A 24,096-nucleotide genomic window follows, 5' to 3' on the forward strand; every position below is an offset into this window, starting at 1 on the left:
AATTTATATAGATTTTCAACAGCATCATTTTAAAACTTTCATTAAATGAAATTTTCCAAATTTAAATATATCATTATATGAAACAGTTAAATTAATTTTTAAATGATTCATAATATATATACAAGTATTAAAAGAGGAAAATTGATTTAATATAATAGAAATAGATTTTAAATTCATAATTAAAAATTTCAAAAAATATTCTATTAAAGTTTAATTTTTATAGTTGTAAAAAGAAATTTCATTTTTAAATTCTAATGTAGGATAGCAAACTTTATAGGGAATATGAGCCAAAATGTATGTATTTAATTTTTAAAAAATTGATTTGTGTCCAAGCTTTGAGTTAAAAAAACATTAAAAATGGAGTAAATTAATGTTAGTTGAAATAAATTTTAAAATTTGAATATTAAAATAATAATTAATGTATAAAATTTAAAATTTTTATACATTATTTAATTATTATTTGAAGTAACATTAAAACCTCATGATATTTAATTGTTTTAGCTGCATTTTTTTTTCTTGTACTGTTTTTGAAATTTCAGTACTAATGGAATTTATTAGAATATTATAAATGTATTAATTATCTTTTCATAATTTTCTTCTTCTTCTAAGTAACAACAAAAATAAATAATATGATAGAGCATATTGCATGCAATGCAATTTATTTTATTTTTTATTGTTGCTATTCTTTCTGCATGATATAGGTTGACAACACTGTCCTTTGTACACAAATGTTTATTCAAAGAATTTTTTTTATAACAAAATTTATCTTTATTTAAACAGAATTATTATTTGTAATGATTTACATAATGAAATAAATCATTTGTAACAATATAATAAAATAAATTATTACAAATAAGTATTTATGAAATATTTACTCATAAGCTATATATAACAAACATTAAAGTATGAAAAATATGTAATACAATATACATAATTATGTAAATGTAAATGATTCATATGAACCATTACATGAATTGAAAGTATTATTAAGAATTGTACAACTTGAAGATTTTAAATTAGCTTTTGATATCAAATTATTAATATTTTAAATAATTTGTAATAAAGCTATTTAAAATATTCTGTGTTAAATTATAGCATGGCAATGAAATAAATTTTTATATTTTATTCTCATAGTTTAATGTATTTCTGTTGTTCTAATTATTTGATTTGTTTATAAAACATGATATACTTCTTATCAATACACTTATGCATTATAGGTAGCAAACTTGTAAGGATTTTATTAATATAATAGTAAAGTATTTATTAATATGATAATAAAATTTACTTATAATGATTTACATTAATTAAAGATATATTTTATGAAATTCTGTTAAAGTGTAATTTTAATATTTGCTAAAACTTTTTTGACTTTATTTAATCTTTTGAAACTTTTTAAATTATAGAAAACGTATAAATTTTAATGCTTTTATTTTCTTTCTGAATAATTTTGTTAGTACAAATAATATGGAGTTAATTTTGAAACTATAAAATACAAAAAGTTCAAAACAAATTTCTAAAAATTTTAATAAATACTTCATTTGAAGTTTGATTTACATAACTTTACAAATAAATAAAAAATAAAGTTGTAATTTGTTAGTCTGGAAGAGATTGCTCTAATCATACTTTAGGAAGCATAGCTGGTGATATAATATATTCGCCTAGTTTTCAAGAATTGAAATTTGAATTCCAGTATTATACTGTTTTTATCAAATCTTTTTGAATACATTAAAATAACGAAAAGTAACACACACACTTTTAAAGTGTTTCTATTGATAAATTTTTAGCCAAATTAATCAACCAAAATGTAGCACAATCTAATAAGTTTGATGATTAATAAATTGAGATAAATACATATATTTAAATTATACAAAAACCAAAATATGTTTGTTATAAAGTCAAAAAACGAAATTTACAGAAAAATATTCCAATAAATGAGAATGGTTTAGAATTATATACCTATTCATGTTTTGAAAATTTTTTGGCATTTTATTGTTTTCTGGACAATCTTCAGAGCATTTATCTAAAAGCTCAAAAGACATTTGTGTTTTTATTGAATTTAATAAATTTAGCTTTTTATAAAAATATTTGATATATTTATTTTAGATTATATTTATTAGATGCATCTTTTATTAGATAACAAAAATACATATCTGATTTGAAAATGCAAATCAACTTTTGTTTATTTATCTTATTGACCTAGGATTTTAAAATCAGTCTTTTCAAAAGTACTCGTATATATTTATTCTATTTGTTTTTATAAACTTTTTATTTATTTATTGTGATATATAAAGTTTTGCTTATTTTTAATATAGATTTATATGAGATGACAAAATTTAAACATTTATTTAAAAAAAATTAAATTTCATTCTTTTGATTTCATTAAAGTAAATAAAATATTGAAATATTTATTTAAGGATTATTTATGATTGAAATTGCTTATTACAGAATAAAGGAAAAAGTCATCTTTCACATGGTTCTCCCCATACAAAAATTTGTATATCAAAATATTCTGTAACTTCATGTAAAGTTTGTAAAATTGAATGTGATAAGTTAAATTCACAGAACTCCAATAGGAATGATAACACGGATATGGGCGACCTGAGGAAATGCACCCTAGATAAGTTTCGAGGTATTTTTGAATATGTTGTTTTTATTGTTACAATTTATATAATTACTTTTGATTGATGATAAAACTATTCAAATGTAATTAATGGTATTAAAATTGGCATTTTCAGAAGGAAATTTACTTGGTAAATAATAATTGCCAAAATAAGAAGGATCTTAATTAAAAAGAATAATGTCTTAATGTATTAAAATTTAAATACTAATATAAAATTATAAATTGAATGTAATATTTATGAATAGATGAGTATTTTAAAAATAATTTTATAATACTGTAATCCTTCCATTTATGTAATTGGTTCCACAAAAACAGCACATAAATGAAAACTGCATAAATGGGCCATGAAAAACTGTTTAAAATGGATATCTGTTCCACATTCTAAATACAATATTTCTATACTTACTGTTAGAAATGTTTTATTCTTTACTTACTGTTTAGAAAAGTTTTAACTAAACTTTTTTAATATATATGCCTATATAAGAGGTTACTGGTAACAAAAAAATATATATACTTTTTGATGTAACTATCATTTATTTCCATAAAGTTGATTGAAAAATTTTTTAATTTTAAATAATGTGAATTCATATATAGACCATGTAAATGGATGGATTACTGTATTAAACTTAACATATAATCAATGATATTATTTTAATTAATATTATACATTTTTACATTTCTGTGTATATACTGTCTATTTGGACCTTGTTTATTAATAGGACTTATTATACTGATGTATTTTCTGATTAGCAAAGAGAGGCAATCTTAGTCAAACGTCAATACAAAATATCTTTATTTTTACCTGATATTTTTTGAATTTTGACTAAGATCTCCTCTCTTTGCTAATCAGAAAATACACCAGTATAACAAGTCCTATTAATAAACAAGGTCCAAGTAAACACTGTTTTACATTTCTCTGTGTATACTAAGGACATAGAGGTAAAAATAATTATAAAGTTTTAGTTTGGTTCATAATTTATAGCTATAACTGTAAGCTAATTTCATTTATTATTTATGAGATAGAAAATATAATCTTCATTATTTACATTTATAATTGTCTTTTCTATTATAGCATAATGAGATACTGAATTTACAATAAATAATAGGTTAAATTATTAAACAATGATTAAATTATTACTTTTGCAAATAAATACAATATTAAAATTAAGTAAATAATGAAGAACTGTTTATAAACAAAGTTTAAATTTATTAAAATTTAAACTTTGTTTATAAACAGTTCTTTAATATTTTAAAATTTATAAGATTATAAGTTTAGTTTCGATTTCTCAATTAATTGTTCTATTATTTATAATAAANATAAATATACAAATGTTGATATTTTAATAGTGAGAAAATTACATTTATTTAATACATTCATTTTATTCTAGATATGTTATTTACATTCAATATACTGTAGTCTCTGCCCATCTTTAGGACTGATTGTCATAATTTTGGAAGATATTGGATGCTATCAGAAGACTTAGTTCTATTGCACATATACTGTACCGTACATTAAATGAGATATACTAAGATATACAAAAGTCAGTAAAAATGCATAAAAGTTAAGTTTTTATAAGCATAAAATTATTTAAGTTCTCATGAAAGTGCAATTTATTATCTCCTAACTAATTATTTTAATCTGAATACAGTATTTAAATGTTTATATAATAAAATATAAATATCATGAATATTCAGTTATAATGACAACACTAACTACTAAGTTATTTTCAGATATAAAATTATTTTATTAAATTAAAACATATCCAAAATAAATTTACAAATGTTTTCAGTTTACATAGTAAGATATACTTCAATAACTTATAATTTTTATATAATTAAATAGTGTGAACGTTTGCAGTCATACACACTATCTAAATAAATATGATAATTTGCGATTATACATGTAAATCATCTTATTTATTTGAGAGTGTGATTACATATTATATTAGCATATATATATATATATATGCTAATATAATATGTAATCACACTCTCAAATAAATAAGATGATTTACATGTATAATTGCAAATTATCATATTTATTTATTTAGATAGTGTGTATGACTGCAAACGTTCACACTATTTAATTATATAAAAATTATAAGTTATTGAAGTATATCTTACTATGTAAACTGAAAACATTTGTAAATTTATTTTGGGTATGTTTTAATTTAATAAAATAATTTTATATCTGAAAATAACTTAGTAGTTAGTGTTGTCATTATAACTGAATATTCATGATATGTATATTTTATTATATAAACATTTAAATACTGTATTCAGATTAAAATAATTAGTTAGGAGATAATAAATTGCACTTTCATGAGAACTTAAATAATTTTATGCTTATAAAAACTTAACTTTTATGCATTTTTACTGACTTTTGTATATCTTAGTATATCTCATTTAATGTACGGTACAGTATATGTGCAATAGAACTAAGTCTTCTGATAGCATCCAATATCTTCCAAAATTATGACAATCAGTCCTAAAGATGGGCAGAGACTACAGTATATTGAATGTAAATAACATATCTAGAATAAAATGAATGTATTAAATAAATGTAATTTTCTCACTATTAAAATATCAACATTTGTATATTTATCACTTAATTAACAAGACTTAAGAGTGTAGTTAAACTTTGATGTTAACACTTAAAATATATCTCTAGTACTTAGAGCATTAAATAAACCTGTGCTAAATAGGTCAATTCTAACATTGTGTGAATAGGATAGGTTAAAATACAAACATAAATAGTATGTTTGTATTTTAACCTTGGAGCTTTTATTCAATAATATTATTAGATAAACAGTAAAACTTCTCTAAGTCAAAGCTCCAAGAGGCAGGAAAAACTTTGAGTTATAGATGATTTGAATTAGAGAACAATAGAGTAATACATGCTGATTCTGAATGGATTTGTATTTTTACCTTTCTTATATTATATAAAGAATCTTTGATAGTTTTTTTTTGTTTAAACAGCAATGTGTAACCCCTTTCAGAAAAATGTTCAATGTAACTAATGGAATCGAACAGTTTTGCAGGTACATCTTGTTGAGATAAAACGAGAGGACCTCTCACTTTGGACTGGAACATTGTCTGAAAATTGGTGTTGAAGCATAGATACAACTAACTGTCTGGAAATTTCATGAAAATCCAATAAATAGAATCACTTTAGATAGAATAAATATTAAAATTTGAGTTGGAGAAGTTGAAACTAACATAAATCAGTGTTGGGGAACTGTTAAAAACTTTGACTTGGAAAAAATTTGAGTTAAGAAATTCAAGTTGGAGACATTAAATCCCTATGCTACTCCATCGAGACCTGCTGAGTGCTTTGTTTTTATTGAGTTAAAGAAAAATTCAAATTACAGACATTTGAGTTAGAGAAGTTTTACTGTATATGTTGTTATATATAAATTTATGCCTTTATAATTTTACATGATTACAATCTTTGACATCTTGGTAACTATATAGCCATTGTGTCAGTTATCATTATTTCTTTTATTCATGAAGGAACTCTTGATAGCAGAATATTATTTCTGTGACACCTTGCTTAATTTTAGAATTTCACTCCTAATCTGGAATATTTCTACAAATTGTTCCATAATTTATGTGATTGTTTTGTTTTGATATTATTTTTGATTGTCTGTAATAACTTCTCTTTGTATAATGTCATCAAAAGCAGTTGTAGATTTTGTCTAGATATACCTTGCTCTACCAGTTTTTGGAACTCATCATTATTAAGACTGTTGCCATGGGACTGCAACACTTTTGAAATTATTATCGTATTGTTTGAAGTTGAAGGATTCATGAATACTAAATAAAATAATAATTTCTACCATTTCTTTTAGCATTAAAAGTGTGCCATAATGAGATTTTTGAATGGAATAGTATTAAGGGGGGTAAGAATTGCTTAACAGTCTTTTAAGAGATCTTAAGTTTTAAATATTATAGATATATCACATCCTGAAGAACTTTCAAATTGCAATCAAGAGACAAAGATTATATCTCTTGGTTTGTATGTAATAATTAAATAATTTAATGTTATCCTTAAGAATAAGTTTTTTCTTGTCTTGACCTGAACTTTTTTAATATTTTACTTTTTAATAAATTAAATTTTATGTACTTTTTTGCTTTATATTAAATAGGTATATTATTTGAAATTTTTTAACTTTTTAATTAATATATTGTAGACTGGAAATGTTTTTTCACAATTTTTTTTTTATTATAGTAATTCAAATTTTGAAGATTGGATAATTTTAAATGAAAATATTTATTTTATTTATTTCTCAATAAACTGAATAACCTTATTAATAAATCTGTATTAATATAATTTGACCAAATACTTGTTTTATTTATTTAAAAAAAATAAGAATTAGCTTTATTAAAACTTTTAGCCTAATTTATTAATGTTAAATATTTATGTAGTTTTTATTCTAAAATATATTTTCATGATGATGATGACAATAAATTTTAATTTAATAACTCTTTTAGTTTTAATTAGAGCTAATAGTCAGTGATGAGCTAAGTAGTTTTAAGAATTAGCTCAAATAATTCAAAAAAGTTTATACAAATTTTTAAGAAGGCAAGAAATTATTTTAAAATTGTAACTTACTATATTAAAAGAGAGGATGATGATGAATAAATTTATTATTATAATTTTTTTATTTACTATTTTCTGTTTTAACTATTTCCTACAGATTTATTATCTTGAATCTAGAGAATTTTCATAAATTGAAATAAACAGAGAAAAATAGGGAATTTGTATGATTTAAAGTGTTGAAGAGTAAAATATGTGGAAAAAAAATTGTTGTAATAGTTTGATTTAAATACAAATTAAAATTTAGAAAATATAGTGTTGGCCAATAAGTTCATGTGCTTTTGTTGATAGATAAAATAGATATTGTTGTCATATGCACGTGGTGAGAGATGGTTTTTCACAAAGAGACAGGAATTAAAACAAATAAAACGTGCTTTATTTTTCTTGTGGTAACTAATACAAGAAAGGTTCATATGGATTCCGACTTCCTGATCCCTCAATTCAAAAAAATACACCTGTTTCGATACCCAGCAGAACAAGAACTCTCGCGATACAAAAATTTTCTTATTATCTAACTTAAATCTACTTATTCTAAAAATATAAGAGAAAAAAAAAGGAANTTTTGAAGAAGGCACATGGAATAGTGCCATGAAAGAAATTAGGTTTTGTTAAGTCTGTGCTGCTATGAAAAGAACAAATCCATGACTCTTTACAATTGTCTTTATTGCATTTCCTCTGCATAAAATGCTGGCTGGACAATGGGGGACCTTTGTTAGCAAATTTTTTTTAATATCCTCCTAACCTGTGGTAGTAGTTTGCCAATACATAACATGTTCTTTAAACAAGGAATTATAGAGCTGTCCAAAAGATGACAAAAGATTGTAGATCAAAATGGTCTATATATTATTAAATAAAGTTATTGCTTTCTCTGAAAAAATTGTATTTTATGTTAAAAAACCACAAAGACTTATTTGCCATCCCTATATTGTAATGAAAAATTGAAATAAATTTAATTTTTTTTTTTTTGTTTAAAATACAGTATGTTTTTATCAAGAAGGTTGATAAATGGTACAGTACATTGAAAATAATCATCAATATTGTCCATTAATTAAATTAACAAACTTTAAATAAAGATAAATAACAAAATATGTTATTAAAATATTAATATGTTTATAAAGTCATAGTTAATAAACTAAATTACTTGAAACATATTTAATGATTGATTTACAAATTTCAAACAAACAAAAAAAAACTAATACTAAAATTAAGCTACAATAGTTCATCACTGATTATAGTGTAATTATTTATACAATCAACCCTTAAAACTCTAAAGTTTGTTGATACTAAATGTTTGATCACTTATATTCAATAATGTCAGTACTATCATTACTACAAATTAAAGCTTTGTAAATTATTCTAAAGTACAAACATTTTGAATAAAATGACTTAAAAACAACCTTTTACACTTTTCCAGCTGTATAACATTTAAAGCTAGTTCCAGCATGTATAATGTATAACAGCTGGAAAAGTGTGTTAATAGTTTCAGCTTCCATAGAACTCAGTGATTAAATTTTGAATAGTATAAAAGTTTGATTAAAGTTATGCTTGTCAGATGTCCTGATTTTCTGGGATTGTCCTGAATTTTTTCAGACTCCATCTAGCACCAGCAAAACTTTATTCTAAAAACTGTTCCTACAGTAATTTTTTTTTCCTTTTTCCATGTTTTAAATATATTTGTCACTTGCAGAGTAAAAATACAGGTCTTGTATGATCTGGAATTAAAGTGTTCCAGTATCTTTTGGGAAGAACTCATTTTGTCCCAAATTTTACCCTCAAGTACCTGGATTCACAAGTAACATTTTAAAAATTAATTTTCTATTTGATTAAGTTATGAAGTTAGTTTTTTTTCAACTTTGGTTTCAAAAATGCATTTTAAATGGAAAGTTTTAGTCTTATTTGTGAAATATAGATTGTATGCTGCAATATAATTGTTTGATCACCAATTCTAAGTTCAGAAGAGAATTTCTGAAAGGATTGTAGATTCACATTTTGGATATTAGATATAACAGTTAATTTTATTATTGATCAGGCAATTATAAAAATACTTAACATTTTTATATTTGTCTGATTGTTCTGAGGGAGTCCTACTTTTGTAGGACTCTCTCAGAACATATATGAATATATTTATCATTGGTTTATAGTTAAAAACAAAGATAAAAACAACACTAGCAACAGAAAAGATAAATTTTAAAAATATATTAATAACCACTGTTATATACTTTGCATATTGAATTCTGAGTAGACTGTGAACAATGTTTCAGGATTTAAAACTGGATATGAAAAATAGTTACTATAAATTACATGAATGAAAACTGGAAACTTTCCAGAAGAAATGCATTTGTTAAATTAAAATTAAAAACTAAATTCGTGATGTTATCAAATATGTAGTTTGATTTATAAGACACTATTAGTTTTACTTACAGCTTATGAATTCTTATTAAAACCAAAAGACTTTCTAAAATCACTTTAAAAAGCTAGACATTTCTCTGCTATTTAGACTTTTCAGAGTTGATTGTATATAATAATTTGAATTCTATTAATTTGTAAAAAATTTTATGAAACATTTTCTTTTTATAGATTATATTATCCATCATTTTTTATTTTCTTTAAAGATGAAATATTTTAATAAAATAAAATCCAGTTTGGCACATAGTATAGTTTATTACATATCTATTTTGTTTCCATTTAAATTTACTTAAAGTTTTAGTTTATAAAAATCACAGCTATCTATAATTATAATTTTAAAAACTGATCTGTCAATTATTTTATACTTAAAATTATATTAATTTTGCAATGCTAGAAAGATATTATTCAATGTTGACAGGGGATGCGTTAAATTCCTTCAGTTTTTCTCCTGGTTGTGCCAAGAGATGTTTTGCTCTCACATCAGATTCATTTCATCATAGTAGGTCACTGAGTAGTAGCTGGTCATTATTTAATTTTCTTGGAGAAGGTCAACAAACATCATTTTATATCCAAAATCTAAATAAAGCAATTGTTACAATTAATGCAAAGACCACAGAGGTAAATATTAGATCTCATGAGCATTTTTGAAATATAAATTTGAAAAACAATCATTTGTTGAAAATTTTAGATTCTGGTTGTAAACAAAATGGCCTGTAGATTACTTGGACTTAATAATGAACAATTAAATGGCAAACATTTATGCGACTTTTTCGTCAGCAAATCTGGAGAATATATTTTAACAGAAACTGAATTAGAATCATCTGGAGAACTTATTGTAATGTCAGGAAAAGTGGTAAGAAATCAACCTGAAAAAATCTGTGACATTATTATTTGCAATTTTACTTTAAGCTTTTTATGTTTTTCAGTTTTTTGTGATGATTTTCATAATTTTATCAGTTTTAAATTGGATTTTTATTATTTAACATTTTGATTATTTTAATTCATTTTATATTTAATGTTAATTTTGTGTATAATAATAATTGTTACTTTTTAGAGAAATTTTGAATTGAATAAAAATATAAATGTTGTACACCATTTATATATGTAAAAAAATACAGGATAATTAATAATTGGTAATACAAACTAAAGGAAAATATTCTTTGATTACACAAAATCATTTTTTTTAATCATTAGTTTTCATCAAACATAAACTATCAAACTTTTTAATAACAAATTATTGATAAAGAATTGAATAAAGCAGCATTTATTTTTTCTGTAATTCCATAATTATTGTCAAACTATCTGTTATACTATCTCAAGGGAAATTTAATGAGTACATATTAATTTTTCTGATATTCACTTCACATACATCATTTAATGTTTATCATTCCTGCTTTATTTTCTCTTTTTTTACATGATGGATTTGTGAAGAAAAATAATCAAAAATTTTGATTTTTATGATTGTACACATGATATTTGAGATGTTTCTTTCAATAAATGCAAAAAAAAAATATCTCTCTTGATTAACTAAACAGTTTTTGATTTAAATTATACATTTTATATTACCAAATATCTGAATTGAAAAAGGTTCTACATTATGAATTTGAAATATTGAACTTCAAATCAGCTCAAAACTGCTAGCTTAGCAAACATAATCTGACCAAACTTAACTAATCATTTTTGAATGATTTGATAAATTTTAATTAATAGTAATAGAAAAAATAATTCGATATCACATCAAAATTATTTTAAAATTATAATCTACAAAATTAATCTTTTTAGTCTCTAATTTACTTTATCAAATTAAACTGTCAGATCCAAGTATTTCTGAAATGATTGCCAATAATATTTTTATTTCATCTAAATTTAACTCAATTGGCATGAATTATTGCTCAAAACCTGAATGTATAGAAATCAGATATTAATTAAGAAAACAATTATCATTTGATAATGAATAATTAATTGTTACTATGTATTCACTATATCAATAGTTATACCTGTATTAAATGAATAACAACAGCCAACTTATAATACTAAAAACACAGTGCACTAAGAGAATTTATATATAAATCTTTTATTTTTAATTTTGTATAGTTTGTGTATGTATGTATATTTGCATACTTAGGGATTGATACATTTTTGTTACCATACTGATTAAAGCTTTAAGATTCCTATACTATATTACAATTTACATATATATATCATTAATAAAAAATGTAATAATCATACAAATATACAATACATTTGTGTATACATATACAGTATATTCTATCAAGGAATAGTTTCAATTATTTGTACTACCAATAAAAACATATTTAAACCTTTATTTAAAATGATAACATTTTTTGATCTTCAAAAAACTCCAGATTTTTTGAAAAACAACACAGAATTGCTTTATTCAAATGCATTTGAATACAAAAAGTATATAAAAGTTTTAAATTCCTTTTCTCTTCATCAAAGGTAAATATTGCAAAATTACAAAAATTCTGAAACAAAGCTCAAGATATATAGAATGTTTAGTTTTATTTTTAAATTTTTGTAGTTTTGCAGTTTTTATTCCTGAAATTGAGCCTATGAGTTCAAGAACATTTGAGTATTCCTTTTTGTATTCACTTACCTCCAGTAAAGTAATTTTGTATGATACTTTTTGTACATTTTTTTATTTATACCAATTTTCATTAAACAAATAGTAATTTTTTTATGAAAGCTGCAAGAAATTAATGCATTTTATTTGTAATTTTAATTCAAAACAGTAGCATTTAATAAGACAGCTCTATGTTTTAATGACATTGTAGTTTTAAATTTTCTTCTTTAATTTTAATTTAGATGGATCTGAAAGATGGCCATAACCAGGTTATTCCTGTATCAGTTTGGATGCGAAGGTTAGCTGTAGACATTGAACCTCGCTGCTTAGTTGTTATGGAGCCAGTAGAGAGGACTACTTCCAGGGTTACTTTTAATGGAAAGGTTGATTTGTTTTAATGTTTTTATAATTGCTAATTGAGAAACTTACATGTACTAAGTTAGTGATCAGAAGTCCCAGATTGTAGAATCAATCTTTGAATAGAGCAATTTTATAACACATCAATATAATATCACCAATTTATAGGTCAATAAATAAATAAATTGTAAAAAATAACCAAAGTTCAATCAGTTTTAGACCCTGTTTTCACTGATTCTGAAATGTGTCCCTAGTTGGATTGTAAATTTGGTCTGCCTAAGTTTATTTCAAAGTAAACAATAGTTAAACGCTTCACTGTTGGTTATTGAATAATTATTTAATTGCTATAATAATTGTATATAATTTTTAAATTTAAAATTACTGTATATGCATCATAAAAAAGATTTATTATATAAATAGGATACTTTTTGTTTAAATGTATTCTTCTCATCTTTATTAATATTTTAATTAATATTATTTTCTAATTAGGAAATTAGCTTACTACTATAAGATTAAAAAATAGCAAATAAAGAAATATCAGCTATACAGCTATCATGAAGTTAGAGGAACAGATATCTGATTTCTCTTGAATTTTTAATTTATATTATGGTAGTCATTTAACAGAACTATTCACAAACTTTAATATAATTTAAACATGATAAATACTTTATGAACATCTTTCAAATGTTTAAAAAAATTATTATGTAACAGTGTAATATATACAAGTAAATAAACAGTTTAATATTTTATGTATAATGAATACAATAACAGGTTTTATAATTTTAATTCTCTTATATTTTAATCTTCTGAATATTTTAATTAGAAAATTTATACCCTTGTTCATTTAAAACGCAAAGTATTTAAAAATTTAATACTTGAAAGACAGTTTCATTAATCTGCTAGACAATTTTTTAATTGACAGAATATCCTATTATTTACATTATAAGTAAATTTTAAAGATAAAATAGCATGGAACTAATAACAGTATACAGTACAAATGTTTAGAACTATTAATTTAGATATCAAAAATCAATAATTTTATTTATATTCAGGGTATCATTGCTGACTGTGATAAAAATCTGGCCATTATTCATGGTTATTCCTCACCAAATGATCTCATTGGTCTTAATATAACAGAATTAATACCATCACTACTTTTACCATTAGGTGTTGTTGCTGGTAGAAAATTACCTAAGGTATTAATCTTTAATTATATTTAAGCATTTTTTTATTATAAATCACTTTGGAAAATTATACTTTATTTCTTTTAAAATAGGAAGTTAAGAAGCAAAGTGCAACAGGTCGAACAAGAGATGGCAGTACATTTCCACTCACAATTTTTATCGAACCAATTGATTTTAATGGAATTACAGACATTAAAGATTCAAATAATGGTGATTATTTTGAAAATTAATTTTTTATTACCGTATACTAAATTAACTAAATTTCAAACTTTTTTAGATAAAATTAATGAACATTGTGTCTATTGTGGTATAATATGGGTTTTTGCTAATATAAGTGGAATGATCACTATATTTCCTGATGGAAACATTCATAGTTGCAATACAAATTTTTCTTTGATGTTATTTGGTTATACATCATCCCAGTTAGTTGGAAAGGTATGTAAGAATATAAATTTTTAATTTTAATTATGAAGTAATTAAAATTTTATATTTATTGTTAAAAAGAGCATTACAACATTAATACCAAGTTTTTATGACGATTTGGAATTTTTGGAGTGCTCTATGCAGCTTCCTTCATTTGATGACGACGACGACGATTCATGTGCACATTGTACATCAGATGGAAGGACAACTGCTGATTCATTTGTAACTTATCCACCAAGGTAATTTAATATATGTAAATAATAATTTATAAATTTATTGAAAAATTAATTCAAAATTTTTATACATTTTGCAGACCTGTTAATCCACTTGGAAAACAGATAGAATTCATGATAGATAATTCAATCGAAAATTTACAAACACTTTCTCTCACAAGTCCTGTTATTACTTCTCCTACTAGTACTGAATTTCAAGAACAAGAAATTCACTTTAGTCACAAAAATGTCCCTGACTCTCATTTATTATCAGTGTCTTCTAAAGTGAATTATCGACCTCATAGGTCTTGTTCTCCTCTTCCATTATACCCAGAAGGCACCTTAACAAAAATATCTCCAGTAAGTGCATCTGGGAAAATCTCTCTTCCTGATCATAATGATAATATAGTTAAGAAAAATTCTGATTATGAAAGTGAAGAGGTAGATGATGTAGAATATTATGATGCTGAAGAAGATTTAGATCAAGATGATGAACAATTTCTAGAATGTGAAAGATCAAAATCCCCACATTCTTTAAAAAACAATTTTATAAAAAGAAATATACATGATTGTTCATCACTTACACTTCATTTATCTTCTCAAATCAAAGAAGATACATTATTAACACCAGTCATTGATCAGCCAAAAGAACAATTTGGTAATTCTCCATTAACTCCTATTGTTTCTTTACTTAGAGAAAGCGATGATCAGCCTTCTGAAGGAAGCTCTCTGACTCCTGTAATGGATGATAACTTAACAAGTGATATTTTAACAGATCATCCTAGTAGAGAAAAAACTGATATTTCAAAAGATCAAGATAAAAAAATGCAAATAAGACGTACAGGAAATAAATGTCCTTTATTATATATTTCAAAAGACGATTCTCATCTCAATGTCAATCCAGAACTGAAAAGTCCACCATCAATTTCTGAAATTAGTTTGCCTGAGAGAGTATCATCATCCTGTTCAAATGCATTACCTGATAGCTGTGCTGCAGTAACATCACCTCAAGATGGTTCACTATCTATGAGGTTACGAGAAATTTTAATGACACGCTCAAGTCAGGAATCTCTTCACAGTATTCCAGAAGGCAGTTATTTTGGTTTGGGTAGACATCGTGATGGATCAGATTTAGGTAAAATGCTTTAAAAATTTTATGTAATTAATTTTACTTAGTATAATAATAATTTTTCATTAAAAAAATAAATTTGTAAAAATTCTTATTATATAATTTTGTATCTTTAAGAATGCTATTAAAAAACTTCTTAATGGAAAAATGATTATTTAAGAAATTTATTGTTAAATAAGTGTTTATACTTTCTAATTGGCATTCTGTTTATATGGAAGATTAATTAAGATTAATAAATTAACTCACAATTAGAGTTAAAAAAAAGAAAGGAATTTAAAATTTAATTAATAAAAATAACATTAAAATACTACTACTCAAAAATCTGGGTAAACTTGATACAAAACTACAAAGAATAATTTATTTAATTTAAAATATATTCTCTCCACTTCAAATTAGTAATGACTTGTCCCTGTACATCATACTTTTCCTGTAACAGCAGAGTCATGCTGTTCATGTATCTAACACCTTTCAGGAAATATTTTTTGAATTGAAATAACATGACTTCCAGTTTGCATCAGAAGTTAGTATATAGTTAATTGGGGCCTCCTGTATTTCCGTATCTGGTCTTGTTTTTCATCTATTTAACTGATCTTGAGATTAAGGAAAGACAGATGGATGTATAATAGTGGAAATTTATAGGTATACAATTTTTTCAAATTGCAGGTCAACTAAATAACCAGCAAAAAATTTGGAAATGTGAACATTTTCACCTGTGTTGAACGGGCATCCTCAGGCTAACTAATCCTGCAACTTTTGAAACAATAGGGATTACCATACATGTGTAAAAAAGGGGGTGACCTGAGGAGAGTAAGTTTACCACTGTTAACTTCCATGATGTAGACTTCTTCCCCACAGCATGAAAGTCTTTCTTTGAACTGTAAACTTTAAATAAATTAATATAGATTAAATTACAGAGAATAAATTAAACATTCAGAATTCCACAAATACTGCAAACAGTAAAGTTTAAAGTAGAAAATAATTAAAGTGAAAAATAATAACAATTATTATCTATTTATTAAATTATTTGAATATACTTCTATGCNTTTATTTACTATTTTCTGTTTTAACTATTTCCTACAGATTTATTATCTTGAATCTAGAGAATTTTCATAAATTGAAATAAACAGAGAAAAATAGGGAATTTGTATGATTTAAAGTGTTGAAGAGTAAAATATGTGGAAAAAAAATTGTTGTAATAGTTTGATTTAAATACAAATTAAAATTTAGAAAATATAGTGTTGGCCAATAAGTTCATGTGCTTTTGTTGATAGATAAAATAGATATTGTTGTCATATGCACGTGGTGAGAGATGGTTTTTCACAAAGAGACAGGAATTAAAACAAATAAAACGTGCTTTATTTTTCTTGTGGTAACTAATACAAGAAAGGTTCATATGGATTCCGACTTCCTGATCCCTCAATTCAAAAAAATACACCTGTTTCGATACCCAGCAGAACAAGAACTCTCGCGATACAAAAATTTTCTTATTATCTAACTTAAATCTACTTATTCTAAAAATATAAGAGAAAAAAAAAGGAATAGAATATGAGGGAGACAGAAATATATTCTCTAGAAGGAACGGGTACCCGAGTTGGCGGTGGTTGGATGACGTCGTCTTTGAATTTCCTTTGTGGGGACGGATCGTATGTGAGGACCGATGAAAAAAATGTCTTTTATCTTTGGCCTACCAATGTCCTTATTAACGCTCTTGTTCCTTACATACTCTTCGTGACTCTTTCAGTCGAAGCAACAACGACCTGGGGACCTCTCTCTGACGGGTCTTCCCTCTTCTAGGTCCAAAGCAGCGTTGCCAGATCTGATGGTTAAAAAGTAGCGTGGTTGTGCTCCAAAAGTAGCGGATTTGAACTGTTTGTAGCCCAAACAATAAAAATGAATTATTTTGCAACTATGCACTTTTACTAATGAAATAAGTTTGTAATATATGTATATACATACACAGNAACAAATGCAAGACTTTAAAGAAATAAAATTAATATTATTGGATAAATATGCAGTAGTGGACTGGCCCAATGGGAAATTAGGAATTATCTGGTGGGCTGTTTGCTCAATGACCATTCCTAATTTTAATGTATGTTATACCATATTTCACTTGTGAAAATAAATTAATAAAATACAAGTGCTGTCTATTGCATTAAATTTGAAAAGAAAGTCTTATTCTATCTGGCTAGACTCCAACCAATGCTGATTATGGTTGCATAATTTATTTAGTAATTAGTCGTATCTAGCATGATAGAATTTGGCATTATAGTATATTGGGACTATCAATGTTATTTATTCTGATTCATGCTATAAGCTGATGTAGTATAGTTCTTACAGACAGCTGGCTCAAGGTAAACACAATTTATTACTTGAAATTTTAAAATGACTGTCTCTGATTTGGATATCAGCTGCCTTGGAACAGCCCATGAAAACTGGCATTTGGCCCTCAGTAACATGCATTTTGTAACTTATAATTTGAAAACAACTGATCATACGACAAGGCTGCTATGATGGGGTCCATATTGGACTAATGCTCAGTACTGTATTGTCCTAATCCTGAGCCCCAGACCAGTAGATTGACATCATCACTTTGGCCATTTAACTGGCAAAATACATATTTGAGCCTATATTTGGGATATTGTATATTCTCATGCCAAAATTTTTTGCTGGTTCAACACTGTAAATATAAAAATATCATTTGATTAATTTGTTTATAAAATAGCTTAAATCAGAAATATTTTCATTGAGAAAATTATGATTGTTTAAAATCAATATTAATTTTACTTAAAATTTATTCTGATTTTTAAAATTTTCTTTTCAAAGTTGCTAAATTGTGCTAAGAATTTATTTAGAGAACTATTTTTTCAATATTATAGTTACCTATTTTAATTTTATTGTAATTTATTCTGATTGGACATTTAGATAATTTGCAATCTTGAAACATATTTTTACTTTTTAGGTATTAATTATCAGATCCGCAGAATTGAACTTGACGATGGGCAGATTCTATATTGTTTATGGGTGGCTAGAGATATGGAAGAGAGTTATGATGGTCATCCATATAATACAACATGGACATCAAATAGTTTCAATAGTGCATCCACCATTAGTGTTGATACACCAACAGCATTTGTTGGACAAGTAAATATATTGATTTATATAATTAAGACTTTTTATGTGCATTCTATTATATTTATTTAGATACAGAAGTCAATAATTTAAAATAGTTTTTAAGATTCACCATCTTTATATTAGTTTTTCAAATTAAGAACAGAATTAAATTAAATTGTTTTCTATTTGGTTAAATGTTTTATCCACAATTTTTGAATTTTAAATATTGTTCTAAAACCTATTTTTTAAATATAAGGAAACTTGATTTTTGTTTATTTTTAATGTTTATTAAATCAAATAAAACAAACTTTATGAAATTTTATCTATTTCAAAAAATTCTACTCTAAAATGAAATTTACTTCTTTTAAATAACTAGAACAACCAAATTCAAAGATTTAGTAAAATTTATCATTTTTAAGCTAATGAATTGAAAAGGATTTGATTTTTTTTTTTTTTTTTTTTTGTCTTTCTTATTAAAACTGAATTTTAAATGTTTTAAATCTTTGTAAAGTTAGATGGAATGCTATGGTTATCATATTGTGAAACCCCAAAATAATAATAAACATTTCCAATCAATTCAGTGTGCAAAGTTGAGCACAAGGTCCTGAAAAAATTTTCTAACTACAAAAGTTAAAATAATACTCCATGATGAACATTTATTAAGTTAAGTCCAAAGCACATGACAATCAGTGGCATAGCTAAGGTTCTCCAGGCCCTGTGCAGAACCAGATTTGTGAGCCCCTGTAAACAAACTAAAATATTTTTGTGTAGTGGTTTATATAGTGTATAACTAGATTAGAGTTGAGTTGATATTTTCCTGTGTAATAGGAGCCCCAGCAGCTTGAGCAGCCAAATGCCAAGTTTTGTTTTGTTCTGATTGCCGTGAAAAATTTTTCGGGTGTTTTTTTTCCTGTGATTTTGGGGCCCCTGTGGGCCTATCGCTTTCCAGGGGCCTGGTGCAGACTGCACCTACCACACTCCCTAGCTATGCCACTGATGACAATACCAGATATTACTGACATACTTACGTGCTTTGGACTTAAACAAATCCAGTTTTAAGTATTGCTTAGTTATTGTTATTAAGTCAAGTCTTCCAAAAGTAAATTATATTAAGCTATTTTGTTTTAAAATGTGTTTTGGACTGTTAAAAAAATACCTAGTAGCAAAACATGTGAAAAAATATGTCTTACATAATACAAACGTCAACCACATTAATATAATTTTTGTAATTCTGCTATAACCAGAGAATATTGTTTTTGCATAGGATAGACAACATTATGGATATCATTGAAATAAATTATGTCTGAAACTAATTGATTTAAGGAATTAGCTATTTTATTATTTAATATTTACTTGCATATATCATTTTAAATGAAATATTTTAAAGAACTACAAAAACGTACATAATTGATGAAATAGTTCCACAAATGATGAAGCACACACCTCAGAACAGACCTTTACTTGTAGGCTCCTACTAGAGTTGGAGTTTCATCATCCCTGCAGTCAACTTCCATCAGAATTGTCATTAATTTACATAATAAAATTACAAAACTTGTAAAAAATTGAAAATCTTGTAATAGGTTTTTCACATTTTTGTAAATTAATGGACAGTTCTGATGAAAGTCGACTGCAGGGATGATGAAACTCCAACTCTAGTAGTAGCCTACAAGTAAAGGCCTGTTCTGAGGTGTGTGCTTCATCATTTGTGGAACCATTTCATCAATTTTGAATGTTTTTGTGGATCTTTAAAATATTCATTTTAAAAATAAATGTGTTAAACCCTTTCTTATAAGAATTTTCAATTTTTTACAATTTTTGTAATTTTAAAATATCTTTTATTATTATCGTAGAGTCCTCGTGAATGGGTGGAATCTCAAAATTTTAGTCAGCCACAATCGGTAACTGAACCTCTTGATACAGAATATGTTTCTGGTGAGTATGTTGAGAAATATGTAACATTACAACAAATAGGAAAGGGAGCATTCGGTTGTGTAAAAATGGCTTATCGTAACTCGGATCACTTACTGGTAATTGCAAAATAAAATTAATCATTATGTTTATGATTATTTGTTTAACTTTAAATCAAGAAACCAATATTGCTTTCAGGTTATTACCAAATTTATTTGTAAAGCAAAAGTATATGAAGATTGTTGGGTATTTGATAGTGTTTTGATGAAACGTGTGCCTCTTGAAGTTAGCCTTCTTACAACACTCAAACATCCAAACATAATAGAGGTATATTTGAAATTATCATTTTCAACAAACTTGAGAAATTTAGTGTAATTTTAGAATTAAAATTTCAGGTGTTAGATGTATTTGAAAATGAAAAATATTTTCAAATGGTAATGGAGAAGCATGGTTCAGGAATGGATCTGTTTGAATTTATTGACAGAAATCCTAATTTGGACGAACCACTTGCAAGTTATATATTTCGGCAGGTAATCAACATTCTGTTATTTTTAACATACCGTAATGAACTTTAATATTAATTTTACTGCACAAATTTTACAGATCTATATATGTCAAAGTTTGAAATAGATAAAATTGCACTTCATGATTTCATTAGTTAAAAATTTTAATTAAATTTACTTCATTAGTAATTTTATTTAATTTCATGTTTTAATATAATTTAAATTGTCTAACTTTAAACTGTATTAAATGATTTTTCAGGTAGTATCAGCTCTAACATATCTTCATAGTCTAAATATTTTGCATAGAGATATAAAAGATGAGAATATTATTCTTAATGAACACTTTCACGTAAAGTTGATTGACTTTGGATCAGCAACATTTTTAGCACCTAATCACAGTTTTTCAACATTTTGTGGAACAATGGAATATTGTAGTCCTGAAGTTCTACAAGGGAATAGGTTAGTAATCCTATTTTATTTTTAATCTATTAATAACAATTCAATTTTTATATTTATATATTAATATAGATATAAAGGTCCTGAATTAGAAATGTGGGCATTGGGAGTTACTCTGTATACTTTAATATTTGGAGAAAATCCCTTTTTTGATATTGAAGAAACAATTGCTGCTGTCCTTAATCCACCAGCCGAATTAGCTAAAAAGACGTCACCAGGTAAAAGAAATGAAAATTATTTAAATCTAAATTATTTTATTTTAAGTTATAAATAATTAAAATGAAATGAACTATTTCATTAGAATTGTTAGATTTGATATCTATGTTACTACATCCGGATCCTAAACTCCGTTGTACTCTGGAAGAAGTTGAAAAACATCCCTGGACAAGACTTCAGGTTTCACCAGAAAATTATAAATTTGAAGAAGTCGTATGTGCATGTAAGTCTCAGAATAAGCATTTCCATCTATTATTTGTTACTAATTTTGAAATAACTTATAAAATAATTTTTTAGCTGCCGCAGAAAATAACCCTCCAAAATATTACAATCCCGACAATTTTGCCCTGTTGGACATCGCGCCTTCCGAAAATGCATTTTCTTCTTCAATAGATCTAAGTGAAACTGAAGTAAGAAGTTGTAAAGAGGAATTAGAATTTTGTAACTAATCTCCATAACCAAAGACTAGATCGATTAAAAGAATTTAAAGTTGTGGACTGTGATATGTTTTCAAGATAAATTTGAAAACAAATTATTGATGGTGGGGGCTAGTGCAAATATATTTTTCATTCTAAATGCCACCCATATCACTTTATGTAAATTATATAGGATATATGTAAATAAATTTCAGTATTAAAAAAGCACATTAGATAATTAACCCTTTGATATACATATGAAAACAATCAATTTCAAGAATTCTGAATATATAAATTCTTTCTAATCTTTTATGATCCCATGCACTAGTAGTGTATGAAATCACATCAAAAAGAAAAGCAAAAACTGTATTTAAAACATTAAAAGAAAATCCAAATCATCTTTTATCAAAAGTTGAACTATGCAAAAGCTTTCTTTGCAATAACTGACTGAATAGAAAAAACTTAATTTCATATATCAAAGGGTTAGAAATTCTTTTTGGCATCTACAGAGAACACACATTTTATAACTTATTTAACTGTAGAAAATTTATTTCACTCATCAATCAGTTATCAGTTAACTGTGATTATTGCAAACATTCCACTGAAAAGTTTACAATATATTATATACTGTGTCCCAAAAGTAATGCTAATTTTAGAAACTCAATAAAAGTAATTTTGATAATTGTCTGTAATTACATACAGATGATTTTATTTATATGACTTAATTTCCTTATTAGGAAAGTTTATTATTGATGCAATGCTTTCAGTATATTGACGAATTTATACAATGATGATAATGCTCATAAAGATCTCAAAATACCAAATTTACAATCAATCTCATAATCCTTATATTTTGAAAGAAGTTCCTATGACCCCATTGCCAATATTAGATTTATATAAGTAAATTTATTTGCAAGTTTTTTCACAACACATCTTATATTGTTGAAAATATTTGTATTATTATTATTATTCTTCCATAATTTATTCTATATAGCATTACTTTTAGGATACATATTATATAATGTGCATGTAAAATAATTTATTTTATCACTATAAATTATTTTACTTGTATACTTATAGTATACGGTGCAGTATAGATAAAACAATAATTTACTAGTAATTATGAAAGTTATAGATTTGAAACTTATAAAAAGTTTAATTTTTTAGTGATACAAATGTTTTTATCAGGGCTGTGGAGTTTTGGTGTTTGAGTCAAAAAATCCGCCAACTCTGACTCCTTTTTACTTCCCAACTTGTCTTGTATATAAAATGGAAAAGTGTTGGAATCGTGTCAAATTTGACCCTCTGGGGTTTTTTTTCTTTTTTGCAAATCTACATGTTTGGAGACCTCCCGAACCCCTCAAAAAAGTCAATAAAAGGGGAAAAATTCCTGTGTGTGTGTGTGTTGACATCTAATTTGTTTAATTTCTTTATTTTCTGTTCTGAGATATTAAACAATATTTCAGAATGGGTAAAGTTTAAGAAACGAAATGTGGCACTGTGGCTTGTGTATAAAGGGGCATCAATACTATTAAATTTTGGTTCTTAATTAAAGGCCAACAAGGTGAAGACATAAAAGGGGTCATGTGTCATATCTCTTAATGAATATTTTACTCGTTATTAGAGTTCAAAATTTAAAATAAAATAAAACTCATCTCTACCCTCAAAGTAAGTTTTTTGTCATTTTATAATAGTACAGTAAAACCCGTTAAGATGTTCTCGCCTAAGATGTTAGAATGTATATGAGAACATGATTTAGTTCAACCACTTTGATGCTTAATAACTAACTCCTGTGTCCTCATCTGACCACAGAAATTATTAGGCTTCAAACAAGGTAAATAAAATTAAGCCCCCCCACAGTCTAACATCCACACATATAGAAAAAAAAACTCAAATCTTTTGCATATCTCGAAATTTCAAGGTGTCCTGAGTCCAAAAATGTAAAAATTTGGAAAGGGTCATTATATATAA

At 25.3% G+C, this 24,096-nt stretch overlaps 1 protein-coding gene across 4 annotated transcripts; it reads left to right on the plus strand.

The window, feature by feature from the left end:
• Positions 1–2,436: 2,436 nt before the first annotated feature.
• On the plus strand, positions 2,437–23,307 carry LOC111619286 (PAS domain-containing serine/threonine-protein kinase-like). Of its 4 annotated transcripts, none has more exons than XM_023360968.1 (17): positions 2,437–2,629; positions 10,021–10,244; positions 10,315–10,479; positions 12,453–12,593; positions 13,620–13,763; positions 13,844–13,961; positions 14,029–14,186; positions 14,256–14,413; positions 14,488–15,521; positions 18,475–18,656; positions 20,477–20,653; positions 20,733–20,861; positions 20,930–21,064; positions 21,297–21,496; positions 21,566–21,711; positions 21,795–21,932; positions 22,007–23,307. In XM_023360968.1, exons 1-17 carry the CDS (start codon positions 2,590–2,592, stop codon positions 22,156–22,158), a joined length of 3,441 nt encoding a protein of 1,146 aa, XP_023216736.1. In that variant the 5' UTR covers positions 2,437–2,589; the 3' UTR covers positions 22,159–23,307. The 4 variants fall into 4 exon arrangements, with proteins under 4 accessions (XP_023216736.1, XP_023216738.1, XP_023216737.1 ...); XM_023360970.1 differs by having other exon boundaries at positions 10,067–10,244; positions 22,007–23,306; XM_023360969.1 differs by having other exon boundaries at positions 10,045–10,244; positions 22,007–23,305.
• Positions 23,308–24,096: the final 789 nt, after the last annotated feature.

This window comes from Centruroides sculpturatus, unplaced genomic scaffold (genome assembly GCF_000671375.1).
Source record: "Centruroides sculpturatus isolate CEXI.00-Female unplaced genomic scaffold, Cexi_2.0 scaffold46, whole genome shotgun sequence".
Classification (NCBI taxonomy): Eukaryota; Metazoa; Arthropoda; class Arachnida; order Scorpiones; family Buthidae; genus Centruroides; species Centruroides sculpturatus.